Below are 23,126 nucleotides of genomic sequence, written 5' to 3'. Positions count from 1 at the left end.
CAAGAGCTATTTCTATTAAAGGGAGTAACTGATGGCACAATCAGGTATATCCTTGATACAGAACTGTTTCTTCACATACAAGAGGGTGTTTTTCCTGCTAGAAGTTAAGAAGAAACAATGAAAGCATTCTTTTCCTTGATGGTTTCCATCTAAATTCAGCCAGTACTGTATCCAATCCTTCCATGAGCTTCCTATTTTATTATTTTTTTTTTTTCACTTGAGAAACATATTCCTACCACTTGCTCTGCTTATTTCTTCCAAACCATCTTCCTGTACTGTGGGTTGTTTGGTGGGTTCTTATGTCATATATAGATAGCTCCACTAACTATTACCTCAACACCTTGTATTCACTTCATATTTCCTCAGGGTAAATCCCTTTGGTTATACATTTAAGATTTGAATGTAGACCTCAGCACGTAATTTTGGGTGGATTTTGGCTCTGTCATTTCAGCAACTTGGTTCCATAACGACCTTATCCACTTTTTAAACTCCTTCTTATCTTGGCTGTCAGCTTCACTGAATTTTATCCAGTCTATAATCGCATCCCTTCAGCTCCACACAGTCTTCCATCAAACAAAAATGGCACCACCCTCACTCCTGTTAGCCCAAAAAAGACACGCTTTATCAAAACCACTTGTTAAACTGTAGAGGTTGGCTGCCAAGATTCTTTCATATTTCAACCTCTTCTTCCACACAAAAAAGGAAATCTATTTCCAACCAAGTCTTCCTGTGATTATCATTATTTTTTTACCCTCCATCTAGCATATTTCCTGCCACCAAGGGAGAAGTATCCGCTGTTGTATGAACCTTGCTTATGTAAGGGGAGTCAATATTCCTTGTATCTAGTGTCAAGAGCAGAGCAGATATCCCTTGCCAGATGTAAATTAAGAAAGGATTTTCCAAAGGTTTCCATCATACAGATGGGAGAACAGAATTAATATAAGCACCCTAACCGTCTTCAGCATGAAATCTGGCAAACTGTCCCACACTACCTTTAATTAGAGACTTAGATTAAGAAGCAGTAAAGCACTCCTGCTATTAAACTGTCTGCTACCAGAATCACAGCCTCAAACTGAGAAAGCGTTTTATTCATTATGTGAGTCAAGTGAAGTCCCTGGTAATTGGAAAAAATATACAGTGTCACATTCATTTTTAAGAAGGGTAGAAAGGATGACCCAGTGAACTATCAGCATTTCAGATGCTATTCTGTGCCTGAGATCATGAAAGATCATGGAAGAGATCATCCTGGAAGCATATGGAAGGGAGGGAGCCAATACAAGACAAGCAGCACAGCTTTACCAAGGGCAAATTCTGACCAGCCTAGTGGCCTTCTATGATGGTGTGTATGGGTATTTGATAATCACAGCCTGAACCTCTGATTAATCATCTGAGGCAAGTGTCAGGTCAGCTGTTGGAGCACTGTTGAGAGTAATTTAGCTGTGCTCCCAGAAGGGGTGGAGCTTGACTCCACCTCCTCTAGACCTCATTTAAGGGCTGACCACCACTAAGGCAGCATCTCTTGGAGATTGCTCCTTGGTGGAGATTGCCTCAGCACTTCCCAGTAAATGAATCCACATTGGTGAATTTTTCCTTATAAATAACCTTTTGAATGTCTGTTACCATCTTTGTATCATTCCACCTTACATGGTGTAACTGCATCAATGTACAAGAGAAGAGCCACTGATGTAATCTATCTGGACTTCAGGAAGGCATTTGACACAATCCCCTGCAACATCCTTCTCTCCAAATTGGAAAGATATGGATTTGATGGGTGGAATGTTTGATGGACAAGGAACTGGTTGCAAGATCATACCCAGAGAGTAGTGGTTAATGGCTCATGTCCACACGGAGATTGGTGATGAGTGGTGTTCCTCAGGAGTCAGTATTGGAACAGATGTTCTTTAGTATCTTCATTAATGGCATCACCAGTGGGATCGAGCACACCCTCAGCAAGTTTGTGGATGACACCAAGCTGTGAGGTGCAGTGTCGTAGAATCATAGAATGGCCTGGTTTGAAAAGGACCACAATGAACATCTAGTTTCAACCCCCCTGCTATGTGCAACCACCAGACCAGGCTGCTCAGAGCCACATCCAGCCTGGATGCAGTAGATGTGCCATCCCGAGGGACCCAGACAGGCTGGAGCAGTGAGCACAGGAGAAAAAACCTCATGAGGTTCAACAAAGCAAGTGAGAAGCCTTGCACCTGAGTCATGGCAAATCCTGCTTTCAGTACAATCTGGAGTATTTAAGGATAAAGCACAGCCAAGAAGGACTGGTGGATGACAAGCTGGACATGAGCCAGCAATGTGCTCTCACAGCCCAGAAAGCCAATTGTATCCTGGGCTGCATCAAAAGAAACATGCATAGCAGAGCAAGGGGAACAATCCTGCCCCTCTGTTCTGCACTGGTGAGACCTCACCTGGAGTACTGAATCCATATGTGGAGTTCTCAGTACAGGAGAGAAAGTGACCTGTTGAAGCACATCCAGAGGAGGGTGACCAAAATGATCCAGTGGATGGAACACCCACCTGATGAGGTCAGGCTGAGAAAACTGGGCCTGCTCAGCTTAGGGGAGATCTGACAGTGGCCTTTCTGTATATGAAGGGAGGCTATATAAGAAGGAAGGGGACGGACTCTTTAGCAAGGTCTGTTGTAACAGGATGAGGGGAAATTGTTTCAAACTAAAAGAGGAGAGATTTAAACTAGACATATGAAAAAAGGTTTTTCCAGTAATGGTAGCAAAGTACTGAACCAGGTTTCCCAGATTGATGGCAGATGCCCATCCCTGGAGATATTCAAGGTCTGGCTCCACAGAACTCTGAGCGACAATATGTCACAGTAGGTGTCCCTGTTCATTTCAGGGGAGTTGGACTAGATGGCCTTTATGGGTCCCTTCCAATCCAAATGGGTTTATGATTTTGTGAAGTAACTAATGGTAGGCAGTAGCGTCTTAAGCTGCAGTTCCACATTAAAGCTTCAGTTCCATTAAGCACTCACCACTGCCAAGAGAGGTAGCCTTCTCCCCACATCCCTCCCCCAGTTTCTTCCCTCTGAGACGTGCTTTTGCCAAGTCCTTGTTCCAGCACACATTTGATTGCAGCACAAAGCCAATTCATCTCACTAAAACAGCAGAAAGTAAATTGGTTTTGGCTGGAAAGCAAGCTGAATTGGCTTACTATGTGATCAAGTGAGCACCAGAGTTGGTGCAAGACAAAGAGAAGACAAACTGTATGGCTAAAAACAGGAACAGTAAAAGAGGACTAGGAGAGATGGGAACGGTAAACAGCAGAATAAGCTGTTAACACAGTTCAACTGGAGCAGGAAATCATAGCCTTACTCTGCTCCAACAATTTACAAAATGCATGTGCAAGTACTCAGTTCCCATAGCCATCTCCTCATTCCAGGGGCAGTTCCTCTGATACCCACAAATTACTTAAAGGGGATTTTGCATTTAGCCCTACAATAGGGCCGCACTGTAACAGCCGCACATCTTAAGCCCAAGTTCAAGAAGCACTGGTACCCCAAGCGCGTTGCTGTATAAGCCTTTGGAAAGCCAAGGATTTTTTTTGTCCCAGCTCTTCTCAGGGCTCTGCCTTGCACCACGGGCCTCAGGAAACTTTCCAAAGCTGCAGATTAGCTGGGCACCGTGCCACGTGAGCCCCACCATCCTACTGTTCCAGCACCGACAGCTCTCTCTGTGGGACTGCACAATGAGCATCCAGTACACAGCAATGCCAGTTCACGGGTCTGCCCATGGCTCTCTACACAAATGGAGATATCCCCTTCCAAAAAGGCTTTGTGTTTGTTGGTTTTTCAAAGCCTGCGGACAGCGGGCATCCTGAGGAGCAGCACAGAGTTCCTGTGGGGAAGCATCACAGGCTGGAAGTGCGGGGACACAGCCCTGGAACAGCCACACATTGCTTCAGCAGAGAAAGGACTTTCAGCAGAGCGTCACAAAAACAGACTGTACACTGTGTGCTTGCACGGTCAGTTATCTACAAAGCAGCTTTACACCTGAGGGAATGAAGTGGCCAAGATACCAACTAGTGCCACAGCCTTTGAACAGCACGTTGCCACCCATCTGGACCAGTTTCCTACATTTTGTTTTGCTTCATGCCCTCCACATCTCGCACTGCAGGCCTTCCAACCCCAGGCACTGCATGGAGAGGAAGCCGGCTTTGATAGGAAGAGAAATCATTTTAAATAGGCAGCTGCCTGGGAGCCTGAATTCTCATTTTACTGACCTTCCAGTTCTGTACCCTCTCAGGGCCCCCTCTTGCCAGGAAAACCGAGGCCTCCGTTTATTAAAGAAAACAACGCCAGGGTTGCTCCACGGCCCCGAGGTTTCGCTCTCCCCCGTGCCTGTGCCGGGCGGGGTGACAACAGGGCCGCTGCCTGAAACCGAGCAGGTATGGCGCAGGTGCTGCTCGGCGCCAGGGGCCGCCTCCCCGCGGAGGGAGGAGCGGCGGAGGTGGAGGGCGGACCTGGACTCAGGTGAGGGGCGGCGGGGAGAAGCGGGTCGGGGGTCCGCGGGGAAGGGTAGGACCTCGGCCCGCTGCGTTGTGAGGTCTTAGCCGCCTTTCAAAGAGCCCTCTGCTCCAAACAGAGGAGCCGAGCTTTCCCCGAGGAGGAGAGTCTCTTTGTTAGTTCGCCGGAAAGAAAAATCGACTTCTTTCCTTAATGGCACCCAGAGGAGAGTGAAGGGAAGTCATTAACTAAGTGAGGTCTGAGCTTGATCAGTCAAAACCACATCGACCGTGGGTGCTGCTGGGGCTGGCAGCTGGAGCTGAGGGGTGCAGAGGTGCTTGTACTGTGCGGAGTGACCCGTCACAGCTTTGGGCTCAAACAGACAGCCTTCAGCAGGATCTGTTGCGGCAGGACAAGGGAAAATGGCTTCAAACAGAAAGAGGGGGCGTTTAGATTGGATATAAGGAAAATCTTTACAATTAGGTTAGTGAAGGACTGGAACTGGTTTCCCAGAGAGTTAAAGGATGTCTCCCTCTTCCCCTCCTCCATCCTTAGAGACATTCAGGTCAGACTGGATGGGGCTCTGAGCAACATGATCTAGCTGTAGGTGTCCCTATTCATTGCAGGGGGGTTGGCCTTTAAGGGTCCCTTCCAACTCAAACGATTCTATGATTCTCTATGTGACCAACGCACCTTGTCCTTGAAGCAGAGGTGGGAGAGTAAGAGCATATCTTATAAATAAATTCAGTGTAAGAAGTGTTGAATATAGAAGAATGTCCTGCTTGATCCATAGGAAAAGGTAGAGAAAAATACTCCATTGGAGTTATTTGTAGTTTAAAGAAGTTTACTTCCTACTCTTCTTAAGGAAACCTTTACTAAGTCTGGAGTCAGCATGACATGGATGCATTCTGTGGGCACTTGTCAATGAATAACTTTGAGTGGAGCTGTAAAATGAATCAGTTTTATTCCTCTGGTGCAGGAAGTGATTTTTTTAAAGAAAGAATACATGTAAGAGACAAGATGGCTCATGCTGGGAAACCATACCGAGATAAGCAAGGCAGTTACCATGAGAAATGCGGATTTGAAGGATACAAGGAATACAGAAAACCAGGAAAACCGAGCCCATACAATGGAAGGTATGTTTTAGCACCGTAAAGGAGCGTATCACAGCAAACCTGCTACATTTATCCTTTTGTTTGTTTGTTTTTCAATACATTCACATTACAGTAGTAAAGAAAGCATTTGAAATCGTGAAGCATGAGAATAACACGTTAAGAATCAGGAAACTATTTTTCACTTTGAAATTTTAAACAGTTTTTAATCTTTCTATTGAACTCCAGGGTAGCTGCAGGCTAAGAGGAAGCAGAAAGAGGCCGTGTGACACAGGCAGACCTGTGAATTTCATAGGGTTGTCTGGATAAAGACAGATCACAAGTAGATAAAGTACGGCCGTGGCTCTTTGTACAGCTGCTTAAGGGATTGGTCAGCAGGTCACAGTAAATCAAGTCTTGCCAATACACATTGTATTCTTAAATGTTCCAGCAAAGGGACATACTGAATGTGCAGGTTGGTCTAGTTCAGCTTTGAACAAGTTGATGGTAATCCAAAACAGAATCAGTTTAAATAGTTGCAGTCAATAAATGTACTTATTTCAGTGCCTCAGGTGGCACATCATAGCAGGTCAGCCACCATCAATGCAATAAGTAAATAAGCAAATAGAAAAATCAATTCTTAGGATATTATACTCCTCCTTTCAGCCTGGATGGCCTACAGCATATTAGAACTGATCCTAGACTGTTTTTAATTGAGGGCGTGCTGCTGGCTGCTTTGTAGGAGATCTGCAGTTGTAAACATTAGCAAATGAGTTCCGACAGAAAGGTGTTCTGCACACCTGCTTAGCCTATGGGGGGCATGTTTGCAAGGCAATAATAGAGTCAAAGGGCAGGAAGGAGATGGGTACAGTAAAGGTTCTTTAAAAGCTGGAATACTGAAATCCATCCCAATAATACACGTTTAAGCAAGAAAAAACAGGATGAGAATAAAAGCAAGAACAGCTGTAAATCAAACCACTTCTTCTTAGTAAGGCTCTTCTCTGGACTTCCTGCTTTTGCTGTTGCTTATAAATGACAGGACACACTGGCAAATGGGAAAAGGAATATAAGGGCTAACAGACCATCCCCTGTATACACTGAGGATTCGAGAAAGGGAAACTGCAGCTACAGATCTGTAACAGCCATGGAGATGGTTCTTAGAGTCAACCAAGAAACTGACAAGAACCAGCCTTCACTGCAACTAATCAGAAAGATTTTTCAGCTTTTTGTTTTTTTCTTTTTAATGGAGTTTGGCTTAACAACATTTCCCCTGCTTACCAGTCTTGAAAAGAATAACTGATTTTGTAAGGAAGTCACAGTATTTTGGCGAAGTCTTAGATTTATTGACCAAAAGATCTCCAGATCCCATAACTGAAGAGATGGGAAGAGTACTGTAGGAACTGTAATTTGGGTGCCTAATGCTCTCATCCCTTGTGAGCCAAAACTATCTGGCCAAGGTATGTCTTTCACAATGCATTTGTCTGAAACTTCTATAGTACGCTTTCTCTCAGTGCTGAGGAGGAGTTGCATCACCCTGAGCTGGAAAGTCCTGAAGGAAAACAGGAGCAAAGGCAGCCAGAAGAGGCCCATTTTGAGGGGGGAAAAAAACATCTAGAAGAAAGATGTTGTTTTTTGGGTTTGTTTTTTATTTTTTTCCTAATTGTGCTCAGATACTGAACATTAGGGGAGGGTTGTTTTTTTTTTTTTTTTTTAATTTTGTTTTGCCTATTTTGTTTTCTGGCAAGTAGCAAGATACAATAGAGAGAAGCAGCTGCATCAGAAAGTACCAAAGGGATTGCTTTCAAGTTAACTGGAAGTCTTATAAATCACACGGCTTATTTAATTTATGTGACACAGCTGCGCAGGATGCCTTGGTGGTTGCACAAGACCCAGGACAAAGGTCAGAAAAATCAGGAATGTTTCAGCCAAAAAGAGCTGTTGGCAACTACACGTGGAGTTGTTAGCATTGGTCTTGTTATTGAAGGTCTTAATTAAAATGTAAAAAACTACAGTGAACATGATTTAGTGTGAACGCATACGATAATATTTTTAAGTTAAACCTGGAGTTGGATGAAGATAAACCATAGTGCAGTGATGCTAGGAAACAAAACTACAGTTGGAAATGCTGATATGTGGATAAGAAACTCAAGATCGTAATCAAATAGGAAGGCTTAAAAAAGAAAATGTGGAATGAGACATAAAATGCCTCTTAATAACTCAGCGTCATCCAGATGTACCTTGAAAAGTCAAGTTCAAATTCTCCTTCAGATGAAGGAGAATGTTGAGATTAGACCAAGCGTTTACAAAACAATTTACCGTTTCTTTTAAGCTAAGCGTTAACTCATTTTAAAAGATCCAAACACACTTTTCACGCAGAATAATGCGTAAATCTCATCAACCTTAATGTTCATTAGGCTTGAGGGAGCCTATATGTCATTGCAGCATGATCTAGTTACTGTATATTACCCATTTACTCCACTGCAGGTTAGCACAAGATACCCGTGGTGGCCAGAACTCAAGGGCTTCCACCGTTTGCTCAGAGCCGTACTCTAGAGCATCAGCAGCATCACAGGAATACTTTGACCCACCACCACAGTATTACCCCACCAAGGAAACCTTGTCGATGAAGTGTTCAAAGGTATGCACAACAAGAGGTATGTGCGATAAGTTCTTCTCACACTCTCTACCAACTCTGTATTTAATCCAGTCATCACTGGTGCACCTTTATAAAATAACAGCATGTGAGGCAGAACTATTTCACAGACGTGTAATCCAGTAAAACAGCTCTTCAGAAATAACTGTCATTTTTTCATAGCTAGAAAATGGGCACAGTGGGGAGAGAGGGGGAGAGAGATGACCATTAGTGTGGGGGCAATTCAACCTTTACATTTAGCAAATTCAATCCTGTAAAAAACAACAACGAAAAAAAATGTAGCTAAAATACACATTTCTCCTTTAAGGTTTTGGAAAGGCTCAGTACGGTCTAAGTGGAAGGCTGAGGTTCAGAGTCTTTGGTCAGAAGCTGATAAGGCTTATGAAGAGCTTAGTGTGACCTGTACTTTCTTTTCTCCCATTTGCTTCTCATTATTTCAGTGCATCAAGCATCATTAACATTTTCAAAATGTCCCAGATTTGGATGCATCACTTGACGATGATGATTTCACTCCCACCCCTCCCCCAGGTATTGCTCAGTATTTTCCAAAAGTTTAATGGCCGAGCTTACAGTGGAGGAGGGAAAAGAGATCACATAGAAAACAGACCCCTTAATTAGCAGATCAGTTTCAAAAAACAAAACGAATAGAAATTGGAGGTTGGTAAAATCATGAGAATTGGACCCACTCAGCGAACTTCTGAAAGTACAGACAATTTGGTGCAGTTTCTTAGAATTGTTTTGCAGCATTCTCTGTTCCCTGCAATCAGATAGAAAACATTGTAAATGAAAAACTAACATGAACTTTTTGAAAGGAAGTCAGTGCATGTGAGCTACGACTACTGACAGCGTCGAAACTTCCTGGAAATGCTTTTTAACTCTCTCTTTCTTTTGCCAATGGTTTATCAGCAGTCCTGTGAAATCCCCCTTCCCAATTGCCGTAATTTCTGAATAAAGTAGTATCAAACAAGGACGGGAAATCAAGTGACCTACTGCAGTCTCTTCCAAAGCAACAACTGAAATGCGAGCCTCAGCCCCTAAGTGTGCATCACTCTCCTTTCACTACGTATCTTACTTTTCCTTTTGCCCAGCACTATACGGATGCTTTTTGTCCAAGTTGCCTGGTTTGTCAAACTATAGAGGAATTCTAGACAACCAGAACTCTAAGCAGTATTTACTTCAGCAAAACACCGTGCTTCTTGCCTGCAGTATCCCAAAAAACTAATGTTGAGGTTTCACAAATGGACTGGTATGAAACCAGTGATCCTTCTAGCACCGTAGCTGCAAGCTGTAGCTGGAAAAAAAGAGAAACACTTCTTGTGTCTTTTGTTATTGCCTCCTTCCCTCTCTAATCATCTCCCACACTTTTTATTTTGTTCCTACAACTGCATTAAGAAAATAAACCCAACCAGAATATAGTGGAAGAAACAACTGCCAACTGATTCTAATGTCTTTTGCCATCAGGAGCATTTGATAGCATCTAAGGAAACTTCAAACCATTCTGCTTCGTTTTAGTCCTTTCTTCTTAAAAAATAGAAGGAAAAAACAAAACAAACAAAAAAAAAAAAACCACAATAAAAACCCTGTTTAAAAATGCTGTGAGCAATTAACAATTCAAAGCTGTGTAGGTAGGATCACCTGGGCAGCAGTACCAGATTGTATAAAGATTAAACATCCTCCCAAACTATATCTTAAAGTGCAAGTTTGGGAGGAATGTAGTAGTTTGGACCGATAGCAAGCAAGCTGTCCTCTGGAATACTCACTTCAGACTGCTGGAATTTTCTGAACTGAAAACCAGCATGCACTTCACTTGTGTTTCATACCTTTGTACTATCTCCACCTGTTTAATTCTAGGGATGCGCTCGCATTCCACTGCTAACAGAGGTGCAACTCGTGACAGGCAGCACAGAACGAAGATTTCTCTCTTAACTCCATCTGTTTAAAACCAGGCATTTCCTTGTTTTCATTTAACCACTACAAATCTGTGAGGTGATCTTTCCTTTTATCTCATGGGAGTTTGTGTCCTTTATGAGCTTTTGGCTGGAGGCTTTACCACAGGCTCTCTGGAAAATCAGATACACTACCGCTTGGATTGCCTTTCTTCTTGCATCTCCTGATTCTTTTGAACCACTTCCCTCTATGAAAGTTTTGACTCTCCCTTGCTCCAGCTTTATGCATAGTTTCTATGTTTATATTTAATAGGAAAGTCACACCTGGGGATCAGCAGGTCACAGATTCAAAAGACAATAAAAACAAAGAAGTTGGCCACCTTCTCCCTCTGTATTACACAACAGCTTATAGAATGGTGTCAAGCTGCATAGGCATTCAATATGATTGTATGAGAACTGGAAATAAACTACTCTTGATAAAGACAAACCATTCATGAGCTGAGAAACTAGTGCTTGGGTTAACCATTTCTTACAGCTGAAGCACAATAGCATATGCTATTTTAAAACAACACAGAGGTTTTGTCCTTAGAATACTTAGTGCTGAAATTCTTTAGGAAAAACACATCCAACTTGTTTTTCACTGCTGGTGCAGATTAAATTTCTATAGTTCTGTCTAATGCTTGGGAAGATTAAATTAGTGATAATGTTTGCTTTGTCAAATTCCTTCCTTTTGGTTACCAGAGGGAACATGAGAAGTGTTTGAGTCTGGCTGCCATGCTCCTTCCTTCACGTTAGAGAGAACAAAATCTGTGCCAAACTCAGGAGGGAAATGCTGATCTTATATTGGTAACGGATATTTGGTCACTTTTCCTCAAAAACTTTATCTTACGTACATCGATGTGAATGAGGTGGAGTGATGTGACTGTAGTGTAACACTGCTTCTAGTTTTGCTGAAACGGTGAAGGTAAACCAAATTTCTCCCATCCTCAGTCACTGGCAGACTCAGAAAATAGAGTACTTTTGCCCTGTACAGAATTGGACTTGTACTAATCAGAACTTCAGTACTAACATTTTGTTGCTTTCTAATTCTTCAGCCCAATTGGCAGATAAGGGAGGTAGCACTTTAAAAGATGAGGAGAAAAAATGGTCATCTGTAACTGAGTAGTAAAAGTACAACTGGATCTCTGGTCTTTGCTGCCACAAATAGAGCTTAAAGAGGGCTTGTGAATAGTGTCCGATTTCTTAAGCATATTGTAGGTGCTTCCAAACTATCATGTCTTTAGCCTGCATTACAACAGCTGCAGTTGTTAAATCCTTCAGGCTGATTTCCTTTCAGAACAAGACAGCGTTATCGTTTGTCACAACAATAAAAGCCTCTGACTTCAAACATAGGAGGAAATATCAAACCAAATTTATTAGGAGGAGGAAATAGAATTAGGGAGTAACAATGACTTTCTCCAAGATATACTTGTACATTAACAAGCCAGCATTAATTCAAATGTAAACATCTATAAGTTTTTGTTTTCACAAAGCAGTCCATGTTTTTCCTGTAGCTCAGGATGCTGGCAAGTACTCTTAGAATGGAAAAAGTACAGAGGTGAAAAGTCACCCTGAGCAGAGGGATCTCACTGTTAGACACCCGCTTTGAGGAATGCCATTGTTCATAACAGTTATACTGATACCATTATGGTACAGTATTATGTCCTGATGCTGTTCTTTGAGAGTCTGATCTGAGAGCAGGAGGGAAAAATACTTTGCAGAACACTGCATAGCATCTGATGCCGTGGGGCTCTGATGGCAAGGAAGAAGTGTTTTGCAGGAGGCATCGGATTGAATTAAAAGCCTTTCCGTAACTCTACTTACGTAGGGTCATTAAATGTACGCAGTGCAGATAATTTTATGGATTAAAATAAGTGTTAGAGAAGTATATTCAGCAGTACAAGATAGATCTTTTCAACAGCGTGGTCAATAGGATACATATGTTTCTGTGGAGGCACCTAGTGGGATTAGTCTTTATCTTCACATTTTGCCTCTGCATTCTTAGCTCTTTTAAACTGTGCTTAAAGCTGTCATATGCTGTTCCTGTAACAGTTAATTTATTTCAACATATTTTTGCTACGAGGATGGAGCACTGCATTCCCCTGTAGCTCATTTGTAGTTAGGCTGCATTCCCCTCCTATCTCTTGCAATGTATATTTAAATACAGGATGACTAACGCGCTGAATTTGCCATCACATTTTTTAATCCTGGAATTGGAAAGAAAGAAGACATTTATAGGAGGAACTGGATAGAGCTACACAAATGAAGATAATCCAGACAATTCAAAATGCTTAATGAAAATGGCTCATTTACAGGATAGAGTGCATAGCAGAGCTGCAGGTAACCTTCCTGTTCCGAGAACTATTTCATATGGAATTAAGTCTTGTTTGCTGTGAAATACAAATAACCACTTAGCTCTATAAAAACATGAAGGGGAGCTACAGTAGATACAGATACCAGTTTCTACCTTCAGCAAATAGTTGCCCTGTCAAGGTATGGGTCTTGACTCTGCCCATGGTCCATGGTTACTTGCTGGGAAATCATTGTTAAGTTTGCACTCTACCAGTGTAAAACAAGAGTGATACCATCCTTCTTGCAAGACCGCTAGGTTTTTTCTTCCTTTCATTTTACTCAAATTCTTAGAAGCAAGAAAAATGCTTCTTTACATAAAGTAGCTCTCAAAGCTAATTGATGATACAGCAAAGCTATGCTGTATTAGATGTGGTCGTATTTCTTGAGCAACTGATCGCAGCTGCTTTAAAGGAGGAAAATCCACCCAGTCAGGAATGCTGCTTACCAGGTATGACAACCTACAGCTTGTGAAGTGAGTAAGGAGCTCCAGTTCACAGGTTCCTCCAACCTGATCTACCTTCAGCCAGACTGTGGTTACTTACAGAGCAATAACACCGCAATCTTTGTACTTTCAGAAGGTGGCCACATTTCAGTTTGAATGAAAGGAGTGCCTACAGAAAGTTGGCATAAGTAACGAGCCTTTCATTGTTTTCTGGTCCACCCAAGTTTGTTTCAGTTACAAGATATTTGTTTTACTACTTGACGGAAGCATGGGTACAGTAGGAAGAAAAAGTGCCTTTTCCCAAAAGGCAGAACATGAGGTGACTGTGCCAAGACCTACCAGCACTACAGATATGTCTAAAGCCTTTCACAGACGTTGCATTTAAGTCAGTATTACCAAGTGCTACAGTTTAATGCACAACCTTCTACTTTCTACCTCTTAGAGGGTTGTGGAAGGTGGTTCATGCTGGGCTAACAGCAGAAAAATTAAGAACGTGCTTAGATGTGATGCTTGAAGGAGCTACTGGGGGAAAAGAAAAAAGTAAGAGTAGCATCTAGGCAGGGAAACAACCACTGAAACTGTCTCAAAGGCAGGTAAACCAGTTTCATACAGTGGTGGGAAACTGTGTGGGGATTGATACTAGTTCTGCAGTTCAAGCCAACTCTTTTCTGTGACAGCTGTATAGAGCAGGTAGGACAATAGTTGTTCAAGGGAATATTACACACAGAAAAAAAAGAGACTGTATATTTGGATTTGAGTATTCCAGTTATGCTTGTGTGACTTCTGTGAGTCATTGAAAGCAAGGCTGGTTATCCTTTGAGATTTCCTAGTGGAGAAACTGCATTTAGTAAAGCGGGACAGCATATTAGAAGATAGTTGTTCCTTTTTTCTGGAGCACATGAATAATTAAATTTTCCCAGTTTATAGCTATTTCTCCCTCCATTTCCAGTAAGATGATATCTCAAACAAATGAGCCTACACGTAGTGGGCGCTTATGTGCCATTAGAATTCAGTTGGCTTTGAGTACAAGGTTCCCTTGGGTCCTTTGAAAAGCCAAGATTCAGTGAACGACTGTTGGTCTCACATTGCCTAACTCTTGCTTTTAGAGTTGTTGTTTTTATTCCTTCTTTGAACATCGGGGAGATTTCAGCATAAAAAGCTTTCATTTCAGTGAAAGCTAAATCCCACCAGTGACTGAAGAACACGGAGACCTACACAGACAGTGGTGGCATGGGGAAGGTTTGTTTATGAGAAAGCTCTCACAGTATTGCCCAGTGAAGCTGGTTTCATTCTCATTACTGGTTTCAGTCAGAGTAAGATCTTGCTTTGTTCTGGTGTATATATAAGGGATGTGATACCATTAGCAAGATAGACAGTTTAATACTTTGCTTGCAGCTTTAATATTTTAATCTGTTTTGACTGTTATCTCCATTTCATTTCCTCTTCATTCTCCTCCAGTTTTTCTTCCTCACTGTTTCTGTCACACTTTTGTCCCCTTCCTTCCAAAAGGGGAATATCTCTCTTCCTCTGATGTTTCCTCCCTCTCCCACCCATCACGTTCCTCCTGCCAATTTAGCCCAGAGGTGACCAAAGCTATGCACCCAGCTGTGTACTTACCCTCCTGTGGAATGCAAAACCTGCACTGTCAAGAGAAGTTCAGTGCATGAGATCCTTTTCAGGACTGACTGCGGCTTTTGTAAGTCACTATATTTGGTCAAAATACTTGTCTGTTCCTTTGGAAAAAATCAAAACAAAACACAAAAGCCACCACTGCCTCTGAAAAGCAGACAGCTACCCAAACTGGAAGGCAAAACAACAACTTTCAGTGAGAAAGGCTGAGTGAATTAATTTTACTGTGTGTGCCATAGCCTTTAGTTCCTCTCTTCTCTTTTCCTCGAGCGACCCCTAATGGGATGTGGCACCAATTTTCTGTGTGGGTTGACAGAGTTTCCTTATCCTACCTGCTTGCCCTGTGCAAGCCTGTCCTGGTCTATGCCCCGGCACTGGGACTGAGGTGTCCAAGAGGGACAGCTGGACACCTCTGAGGCTGCCGGTTGGATAACGCTGCTCCTGGTGGCACCTGGCCTGCAGTGGAAGCAGAGAGCAAGCAAAAAGGCACATGGAGAAAACAGATGTAAAGTACCTGAAAAATATACAAGGAAGTTAAATGGAGAGGAAGGAGTGATACCAAAAGTGTCAGTGAAGAGAAGGAGTCTGTGTGCAGTCAGCTGAGGGAAAAAAAAGTGACTACTGTGCCAAGATGCAGTGGATGGAGACACTTTGAAGGCTGCATCTACTTAGTCAGGCCCTTATGAGGTCAGGGGGAGTTCAACAGAAACAGCCAAGACTGACTGTCCTGCAGATGAGTTTTTGTCAGCTACAGAAACACAGGGACAAATGTGAATTGACCTTATTACTTTATGGACACATATGCATAGCCGCACCGATCCTGAATGCTTGGGGTTGTTCTGCTACAGGGGGAAAAGCCTCTTCACAACTTTACTGCATACATATGAGATTCAAACACCTGCGAGTTACTGGTTACCACAGTCAGATGCAGTATAGGTTTATGAGACAAAGCACGCAGATTAAACAGCTCACCACACCTGAAAGGGAGAATTTCTGATTCTTCTTGGGCTGTGTTATTTCCCCTGCTCAACTTGTGCCAGCACAATTGCTCATCAGACCCTCTGTGAGTCACTTCAAGTTGCTAAAGTAGCAGGAAAAAACAGCAGCACACAAGAAAGGAGCTGAATCGTTTCCTGCTCTTTTAATTTATTAAAACAGCTCTTGGAAGGACGTGATGCTTGGCCAGAGTATTGCTGGGTAGGGGAAGAACACGATGACTGCCCAGCCAGCCAAGGAGCTGTTAGAGTAAGGTCAGCTGCCTGTGGATCTAGGTGCCTATAACAGCCTGCCTGCTTGTTTTGCTGCTTTTAAGCTCACTGTTTGGCATAAGACAAAGCCATTGATCAATGTGCTAATGCCATGGCAGTAGCCAAGCATGCATGCAATACAGAAGAGAAAAGAAAACAGTGAATAACAGATAAATAATATAAATTGAAGAACTGCATTTGATGGAAGAAAACCTATTTGATACAGCAGGTATCCTACTCGTGGCAGTAAAGATTGGGTCCAAACAGAGCTAACGGTTAAATTGAAATTATCATCCCCTGCAGATTTGGATTTTATGGAATGAGTGAAGCAATCCTCTGGAAAGCTCCTGGCAGCACCTACAGCTTTCTAGATTGCATCAGTTCTTCTCACCTGTAGTGTTGAAAAGCCGAGTGGAAAAGAAGCATGGGAAAGAAAGTGGCAGTCCAGGAACCCAGACTTGAATCTCATAAGTTTCTCAGTATGGAGGGGGCTCATTCCCCAAATCAGCTGTTCACTATGCTATTTTTATAGCTTTTAGCTATAACAGATAACAGGTCCAAGTTATACAAATCCTTTAGGGTACCTAGGTCAAGATCTGAACATACTGTAGGGCTTGATATTGCCAATTGAAGGCTGCATAAGGCCTTGGGAATTCCCATTAGTAGTCCACTTAAAAAATTCTGCTGGCTGCCATCACAGACCTTTAATTCACAGCTTTGTTCTACGTAGGTTTCATCATGTTAGGATTCTCCTCTGACATGGGAGTTCTTGTAATTGCACTTTCTTATTGTTTTTAAGTCAATCCACACATTGCAGATAACTCCTGGAGGAGCTGCTAATGAACCTCTTTTCATCCCTTCCACTCCAATCAGTTTTACAGCAGGCATGTGTGAAAGCTGTTCAGGTACATATAAAACCCACCCAACCTGAGTGGCTGCTTTAGGCCATTTTTCACAGGTGCCATAAAGCACCTACTACTGCAGTTAAAAATACAACAGCCCTCACTGGTTTTATTTTTCATTCCTTTGGCAAAGGGACGCATCATGCCAGTCCTACAGTAGCAGCTCAGTGAAGGCAGGGCTTTGTATGAATACTTAGGAAGTTTTGGAACAGCAGCACTGAGGATTGGAATGGGTTGTTTTCACAGAGTTATAAATATGGGGAGATTTGCAGCAGGTGCTAACTCTTAACAACGGAAAATTGCCCTTTCTAAAGCTCAGCATGGGGAGGTACAGGAAAAGCTGATACTTAGCATAGCCAAAGGTCCTTGTCAAACCACCACAAGCACCTTCCAGTGAAGGGAAACAGCAGCAGGAAGGTACTTCTTGCCTCAGCCCTCTGGGAATAAGAAGGGGTAGAACAAGAATACCCAGTAATCCATCATCCCTCGTGCACTGCTTCAGCCCTTTCTTTTAAGACCATAATACAGCCTTGACAGCAACAGAGCCACAGCTCAGGAGGAAAATCACAGAATCACAGAATTGTAGGGGTTGGAAGGGACCTCTAGAGATCATCAAGTCCAACCCATGCCATGCTGATCAATGTTAATAGCATAAAATGAAAGTCTGTATGCAAGACAAAGATCCCACCCTCCACCCCCTTTAAAGGCAAGCATAGGACAGCTCTGTCAAGCATCTTACATTCTTGGCTGTCAGGCTGCAGCAGGATAAGTCTCAAAATTCAGTAATTAGCTTCAGGACTTGAGGAACAACACGTGATACACTATGGGTTTTCATTTCCTGAATAGGCAACACTAGCTGTGCTACGCTTCAACATCAGTCATGTTTACTAATCTTAGTCTGACCCCTAGTGAGCTGTCACAGAATAATCAGATTCATCTAAGCCGTGCTGGTCCTTCCTGACAGGCATCTACCATTTCTCCTAAATTACTCTTATCAGTAGCATAGCACAGGGCAAAGAAGATTCAAATTAGAAGCCATAAAGCTTTCTTTTGAAACTGGACACGTGTAAGAGAATACACGAAGTATCAAATTCCCTTACCTCAATACATCAGGTATTTTTGTTCTCTTCCCCCGCTTTTTCTCTGCCATCAGTTTCATTAATATTTATCAAGAGTTTTTATTTCTGAAAGAGATGAAGAAGAGATACGTAAGACATTGAAATAACAAACCCTTAGGCTCCAAAATCGTGTCCGCTAAAGCAGTAAACTTTGAAGGACCTAAATAACTTGCACGATTTGTTAAAGCCGTCGGAGGATTGTAGGGTTTTGTCAGCTTTCACCTCTGCGTTTTGTTCAGACTGTTTATGCCAAGTAGTTACAGGCCAAAATACAATCGTTATTCGCTTTGCTTGGCAGTAACACAAGCGCAGTAAAATCTTTATGGATTTTTCCCCTCTCGGAGTCCCATTTATCAAACAAGCTGACAAATTTTTAGAGAAGTAATTTGCCCCGACTTCTGAAATGTGCCCATGAGACCTGACACTTTTTTCCCCCTCCCTTCTTCCCCTGAAAGAAGCACTCTGTTGTTGCTGTAGCCTGGAGGATTGTCTCAGTAATAGCGCTCTCTGGTTATGTTTTTGGATGTACTTTTATCACCCCCAGTTTGCTCGTGATTCTGATATCTCTTCCCATCTTTCTGCTCCTTGCAGGCATTTTGAAGTTCGTGGAAATCACCGTTAACCTCCTGGTGCTGATTTGTGTGGGTGCTGCCCAAGCTTCAGTTGCAGGCTTTACTTCCGCTGGCGGCTTGGGCATCGGATCCTTTAACCTGAATTCAGCCTACAGCCCCTTCGAGGGCACGGAGCTCCGGGAAGTGAGGGAGCTGGACATGCAGATCACCCAGATGAGAGCCCCCTGCGTCTACGGCGGAGTAGCCTTCAGCTTAGCAGCAGCAGCGCTCACGCTCGTCTTCCTCGTTGTGGGGGCAAAACCCATCCACCGCCTCAAGATGGGGCTGCTCGGTGGTGAATGCGCCTTCAACCTGCTGGCTGGTGTGGGCTACATTGTTGCAGTTGGTCTCTACTTGTATCTTGTCACCCAGGTGAACTCCACAGAAGCTTGCAAGAGGCGAGAGAGACTGTACGCACGCCGTGGTTACACCTCCATGAACTGCGTGGTCCAGGGTGGTGATGCAGCTGTTGGCCTCTTTGGTGTAGCTGCTGCCTGTTTGTACTTTGCCAGCTTTGTGGTCTGCATCCTCGCTATTCGAACTGTGCGGGCCTTCCGGAGTCACACGGCCAAGGCTCAGCACAGTCCCAAGAGCAGCGTTAGAGACAGAAGTGTCAGAAATGACCGCCCCATCCGCAGGACCTCTGAACGCTCCCACAACATCCAGGCTCTTGCCACATTAGTGTGAAGTCAGTTGTGGACCTGTGCCAGAGAACAGCAGGCTTCAGTGAGGGGCAGAGCACTAGGCTTTTTGCCTACTAGGCAACGAGTCCATAATCCCCTGTCCAACAAGGTACTGGAAGTATGTCTCAAATCACCAAATGTAAATAAAATGTAATAAAATAGATGCTGGGAGGATATTCTAACAAGACTTTTTTTTCTTTTTTCTTTTTTTTTTTTTTCTTTTTCTTTTCTTTTTTTTTTTTTTTTTTTTTGCATCAGTCTCTCAGACAGACTCCTGCCTTTAAAATGTGTTTGATTCTAATGTTTCCACACTGCACAGAGCAAATCTGAACAGAGGACTGTTAACAGGTTGTAATTGCAGTGGTGCCAAGCCGGTGTTAATAACCACTCCCTTTATTCTCTCTTGGCATAAGGAATTGAATATAAATCCTGTATGGGCAGCCAGCTGTGCAGAGAAGTCCTTGAACAGATCCCGTGCCTGTTGATGCATCCTGTTGGTTTAAGCCACAGTAGTCACAAAGCAGAAGGCACTCAGGAGCCTTTCTGAATCGCAACCTGAGCTACACTTGTGACCTGTTTCACTTGGAACAGTGAAATATTTTACCTTTCAAGTCATGGGGTCATCACATGGCAATCATGTGCTCCTGTCGGAATGCTGCCAAGATGAACTAGCTGCAGCTAACTTCAAAGGCAGTGTCTGGGTCCTGGCTCCAGGTCTGCTACGTTTTTCTCATCTCACTGAGCGCAGATCAGATGGTAAGAGGCAGCACATGTGTCAGCTATCCTCTTAATGAAGATACTGCTTGCCTCTGTAGCATGGTTTGGCTTGCTGACTACAGCTGATGATGAGCAGAGCCCAAGTCAGGTAAGCGCTGGCTGCCATTGAGCTTTTCAAGGAAATTCTGTAACAATGACAAAATGTTCACATATCCTTCCAGTATCTAAACATGAAAAGCATGAGTGAACAGCCGTAATTGTGTGCCCCCAGGGTCGAGAAAATAAGAGAACATCTTTTAAGAGTCCTCTTTTTGAGGAAGATAAAATAGATCACTGGACTTCATAGATGAGAGAGTGAGAAAAAAGGGCTATTGCTGGAGTACATAAGATTTGTCAGCTTGTGGGGAGGAAAGAGGCAATTTTGAGTCTGGCTGTGATCTTTCACTTTTGTGTAGCTCAGAATCACTGTCTAGATGAGGCCCTTCTGAACCATCATAGAGTTCATTTGTTTTATACATTTTATATATACCTGTATACTCGTGCTTACAAAAACATATATCTCAGAGTATTATAGTTGAGCTAATATTCACCTAACAAGAAAACATTACAGTTCTGATAAGGAAATGATTGCACAAGCCTTTACTGCAAGTATTTAACATTGATATAGTATCTTAAACATCTCTTTAATAATCAGAACATAAATAAGCTCTATAGCATGACTATGGAGCAGACAGGAGACTCCTTGCAAACTTGCTTTGACTTGCATTAACGATGATAGCCATGAAATTGAGGCTTTGATTTCTAGCTCTTTGCCCAGAGCCAGGCCTTCACTGTGAACAGTAAGAGATGGAATCCTACAGGGATATCTGGCATCCAGCTAAAGCCATAACTAACCACTAGTGGTTCAAAAAGAATGTTTGACTTCCATCCATCTTACCGCCAAGGCAATCCTGTCCTTTTCTATGCAACTCAGCTCCCTGTCAGTCTCATCTCTGCCTTCCGCTTCCTACTTTTACACCAATCGTTGGTCTTGGCCTCTTCATGCACAGCTGAAGGGCCTGCTCCCTATCTCAAGACTTAACCTGCAGCCCCGGTGTTTCCTTTCAAAGAGCAGAAGGTAAGAAGTGAGAAAGCTTCCTGGAACATGGGCTTCCAGGCCTCTCATGTTAGCAGGCTTCACCTACACAGTAAGAAATACCCACTGCCTTAGTTCCTTCCATTTGTTACGGTGTTGTAGGGACTGGTGGCTCTCTTAGTCCTCCTAGATGCAGAACCCTGGGGGTGACTCAAGTCTCAGCTCAGATTTCTGGATAAGGTTTGGCTACTGTGTTGTCCCATGATGTTTTCTATTGTAAGAAGCAGTGAGCCGTGAGCAGATGTGCCAGATTTCAAGAACAAGGTTGGGTCACTGGGCCTTCCAGATCTGTGTGGCAGGAAAGCATCCTGCCTGATGAATGCCTGCAAAGACCTTGTTTCTGCCCCTCACAGAATCACAGAGGTTGGAAGGGACCATCCCTGGGTCCAACCCACTGCTAAAGCAGGTTCCTTCCAGGACATGGAGAGCAAGTGCACCACAAGCAGAAGGTCCAGAAAGGAGGTCAGAGCAATAAAGAGGGCCCAGTGATTGCCAGTTTCTCCACTCACCTTCATGGAGGGGCATGTAGCAGAGGCGAATACAGATCCCAGGATTACTCCTCAGAGGACTCAAGCAGGGAAGAGGAAGCTTTCCTTACCCTCAGGGCAGGCCATATACCAACCAGAGGAAACCAAGATCCCTGCCCACCACAAGTCTAGGCCTGGGGGTCTGCAAGTGCCCTGGACAGACAATCTGTGTTAGGTAGAATTCAAACCTGCATTTCTTGTGGGTCGCATTGTGGGCAGACAGACTTTCAATGTAAGTTCCTCAAAGTGAGTCAATCCTGCTACATCAGGAAGCCTTCTGGGGAAGCTGAGCGGATTCAGAAGCTTCAGAAAGAGGAATGAAAGAACAACTACCCCGACCTGTGCAGGTGCCAGGTGCAAGTGTCAAAGCTGGATCTGCCAGGCAGGAGAACAGCCCCACTGCAGATGGTCCCTGGTGCCAGGCACTGGGCTGACTGAAATAGATGATTTATCTCAAAGTCACCCTGCACTCCTGTTGGGTTTAAACTATCAATTCACACCTGTCTCCTTCGGTGCAGGAGCAAACAGCTTCAGTCAGTCTGGGAGTAAAAATCCCATCTGAGCTCACAGACATTTGTTATCCAGAGAGGAACCCCTCCCACGGCCTCAGAGAGAGATGATCTCAGTCAGAGCACTGAAATGTGAAGTCATTTTTCTGACAGAATGCCTCCCCGTGCCCTTGTTGTGAGGAGGAAGCAGAGGGCACAGATATTTGAGATGTCTGTGTTAAGAAAATCATTCAAGAAAGACCACACCACTGATTCTGCATCCCTCCGCTCTGCACAAACGGCTGTGAAATGTTCATCCCGGTGGGCTGCGACTCTCTGAGCATCCGTTTGCCCGACTGTCTCCTTTATTCAAATAATTGTCTTAAAATTAATTCAGTCTGGGGAAAATCTATTCCAAAATGGAGCAAATTAGCATCCCAAGATGCGAGCTGCTTCTTTCTCAATGTGAAAGGCAACACTGTGGGGGTTGGGGCCAGTGGAGAAAGAAGATATTTGCTCCTGAAAATAGGCTCAACATAACCTTTACATTTACTAAATAATTCACTCATCTGGAACCATAAAACCATCACAGCTAGAAGGACTGTGAACATTCCCAGAATATATTAACTTTTACCATGACTTGAGCCTTTTCCAGGGCGGTTTGAGTGTATCTGATGCAAAGAAACAACTCTGAACACAAACCGGTTGTGTGAGAGCAGAATTCAAAGCTCAGCTTTAAGGAAACTGCGATCTCAGTTTACGTGAGAAACTGCTTCAAAGCGATGAGGATACATACAGGGATTAGAGAACCGAAGAACAGCTCAAGTGGAAACTGTCCTTTTGTTAATCCATATATTTTATCCCCAGCTCAGCTCTACCTTCATCTGAGTTTGTCTCCCAGCAATTTTCCGCCTCAACTCAGATTCACTGTAAGTTGAGCTCTTACTGCAAAGCGGGCCTTCTGTAACTCCCATCTCTCACCTACATTTGCAGATCTTACACATCCCCTTTCCTAAAGCTCCGGTAAGTTATCAAATAGGACCGTAACCACGTTGCTTATGACAGCTGGGACACTCGTCATTACTCACCTCTTTCACATTCATCCATCTCCAGGAATAGGTGGTATTCAATCTGTTAC

The 23,126-nt window shown here is 43.4% G+C and overlaps 1 protein-coding gene across 1 annotated transcript; it reads left to right on the top strand.

The window, feature by feature from the left end:
* The first annotated feature begins 1,837 nt into the window (after positions 1 to 1,837).
* Positions 1,838 to 19,125, top strand: LOC140247895 (uncharacterized). The gene is made up of 5 exons (XM_072328098.1): positions 1,838 to 1,974; positions 4,269 to 4,495; positions 5,448 to 5,604; positions 8,044 to 8,213; positions 18,419 to 19,125. The coding sequence occupies exons 1-5, from the start codon at positions 1,838 to 1,840 to the stop codon at positions 19,123 to 19,125; spliced, it is 1,398 nt and encodes a 465-aa protein (XP_072184199.1).
* The last annotated feature ends 4,001 nt before the right edge of the window (positions 19,126 to 23,126 follow it).

This window comes from Excalfactoria chinensis, chromosome 2, assembly GCF_039878825.1.
Source record: "Excalfactoria chinensis isolate bCotChi1 chromosome 2, bCotChi1.hap2, whole genome shotgun sequence".
Lineage (NCBI taxonomy): Eukaryota > Metazoa > Chordata > Aves > Galliformes > Phasianidae > Excalfactoria > Excalfactoria chinensis.
The sequence above is the reverse complement of the archived record's forward strand: the minus strand, read 5'-3'. Positions and strand labels throughout refer to the sequence as shown.

Excerpts from the sequence above, each read along its gene's own strand:
- LOC140247895 (XM_072328098.1), top strand. The coding sequence starts at position 1,838 with ATGTCCACACGGAGATTGGTGATGAGTGGTGTTCCTCAGGAGTCAGTA. Across the intron at positions 4,496-5,447 it reads GAGGGCGGACCTGGACTCAG|GAAGTGATTTTTTTAAAGAA; the intron begins GTGAGGGGCGGC and ends CCTCTGGTGCAG. Across the intron at positions 5,605-8,043 it reads CCGAGCCCATACAATGGAAG|GTTAGCACAAGATACCCGTG; the intron begins GTATGTTTTAGC and ends ACTCCACTGCAG.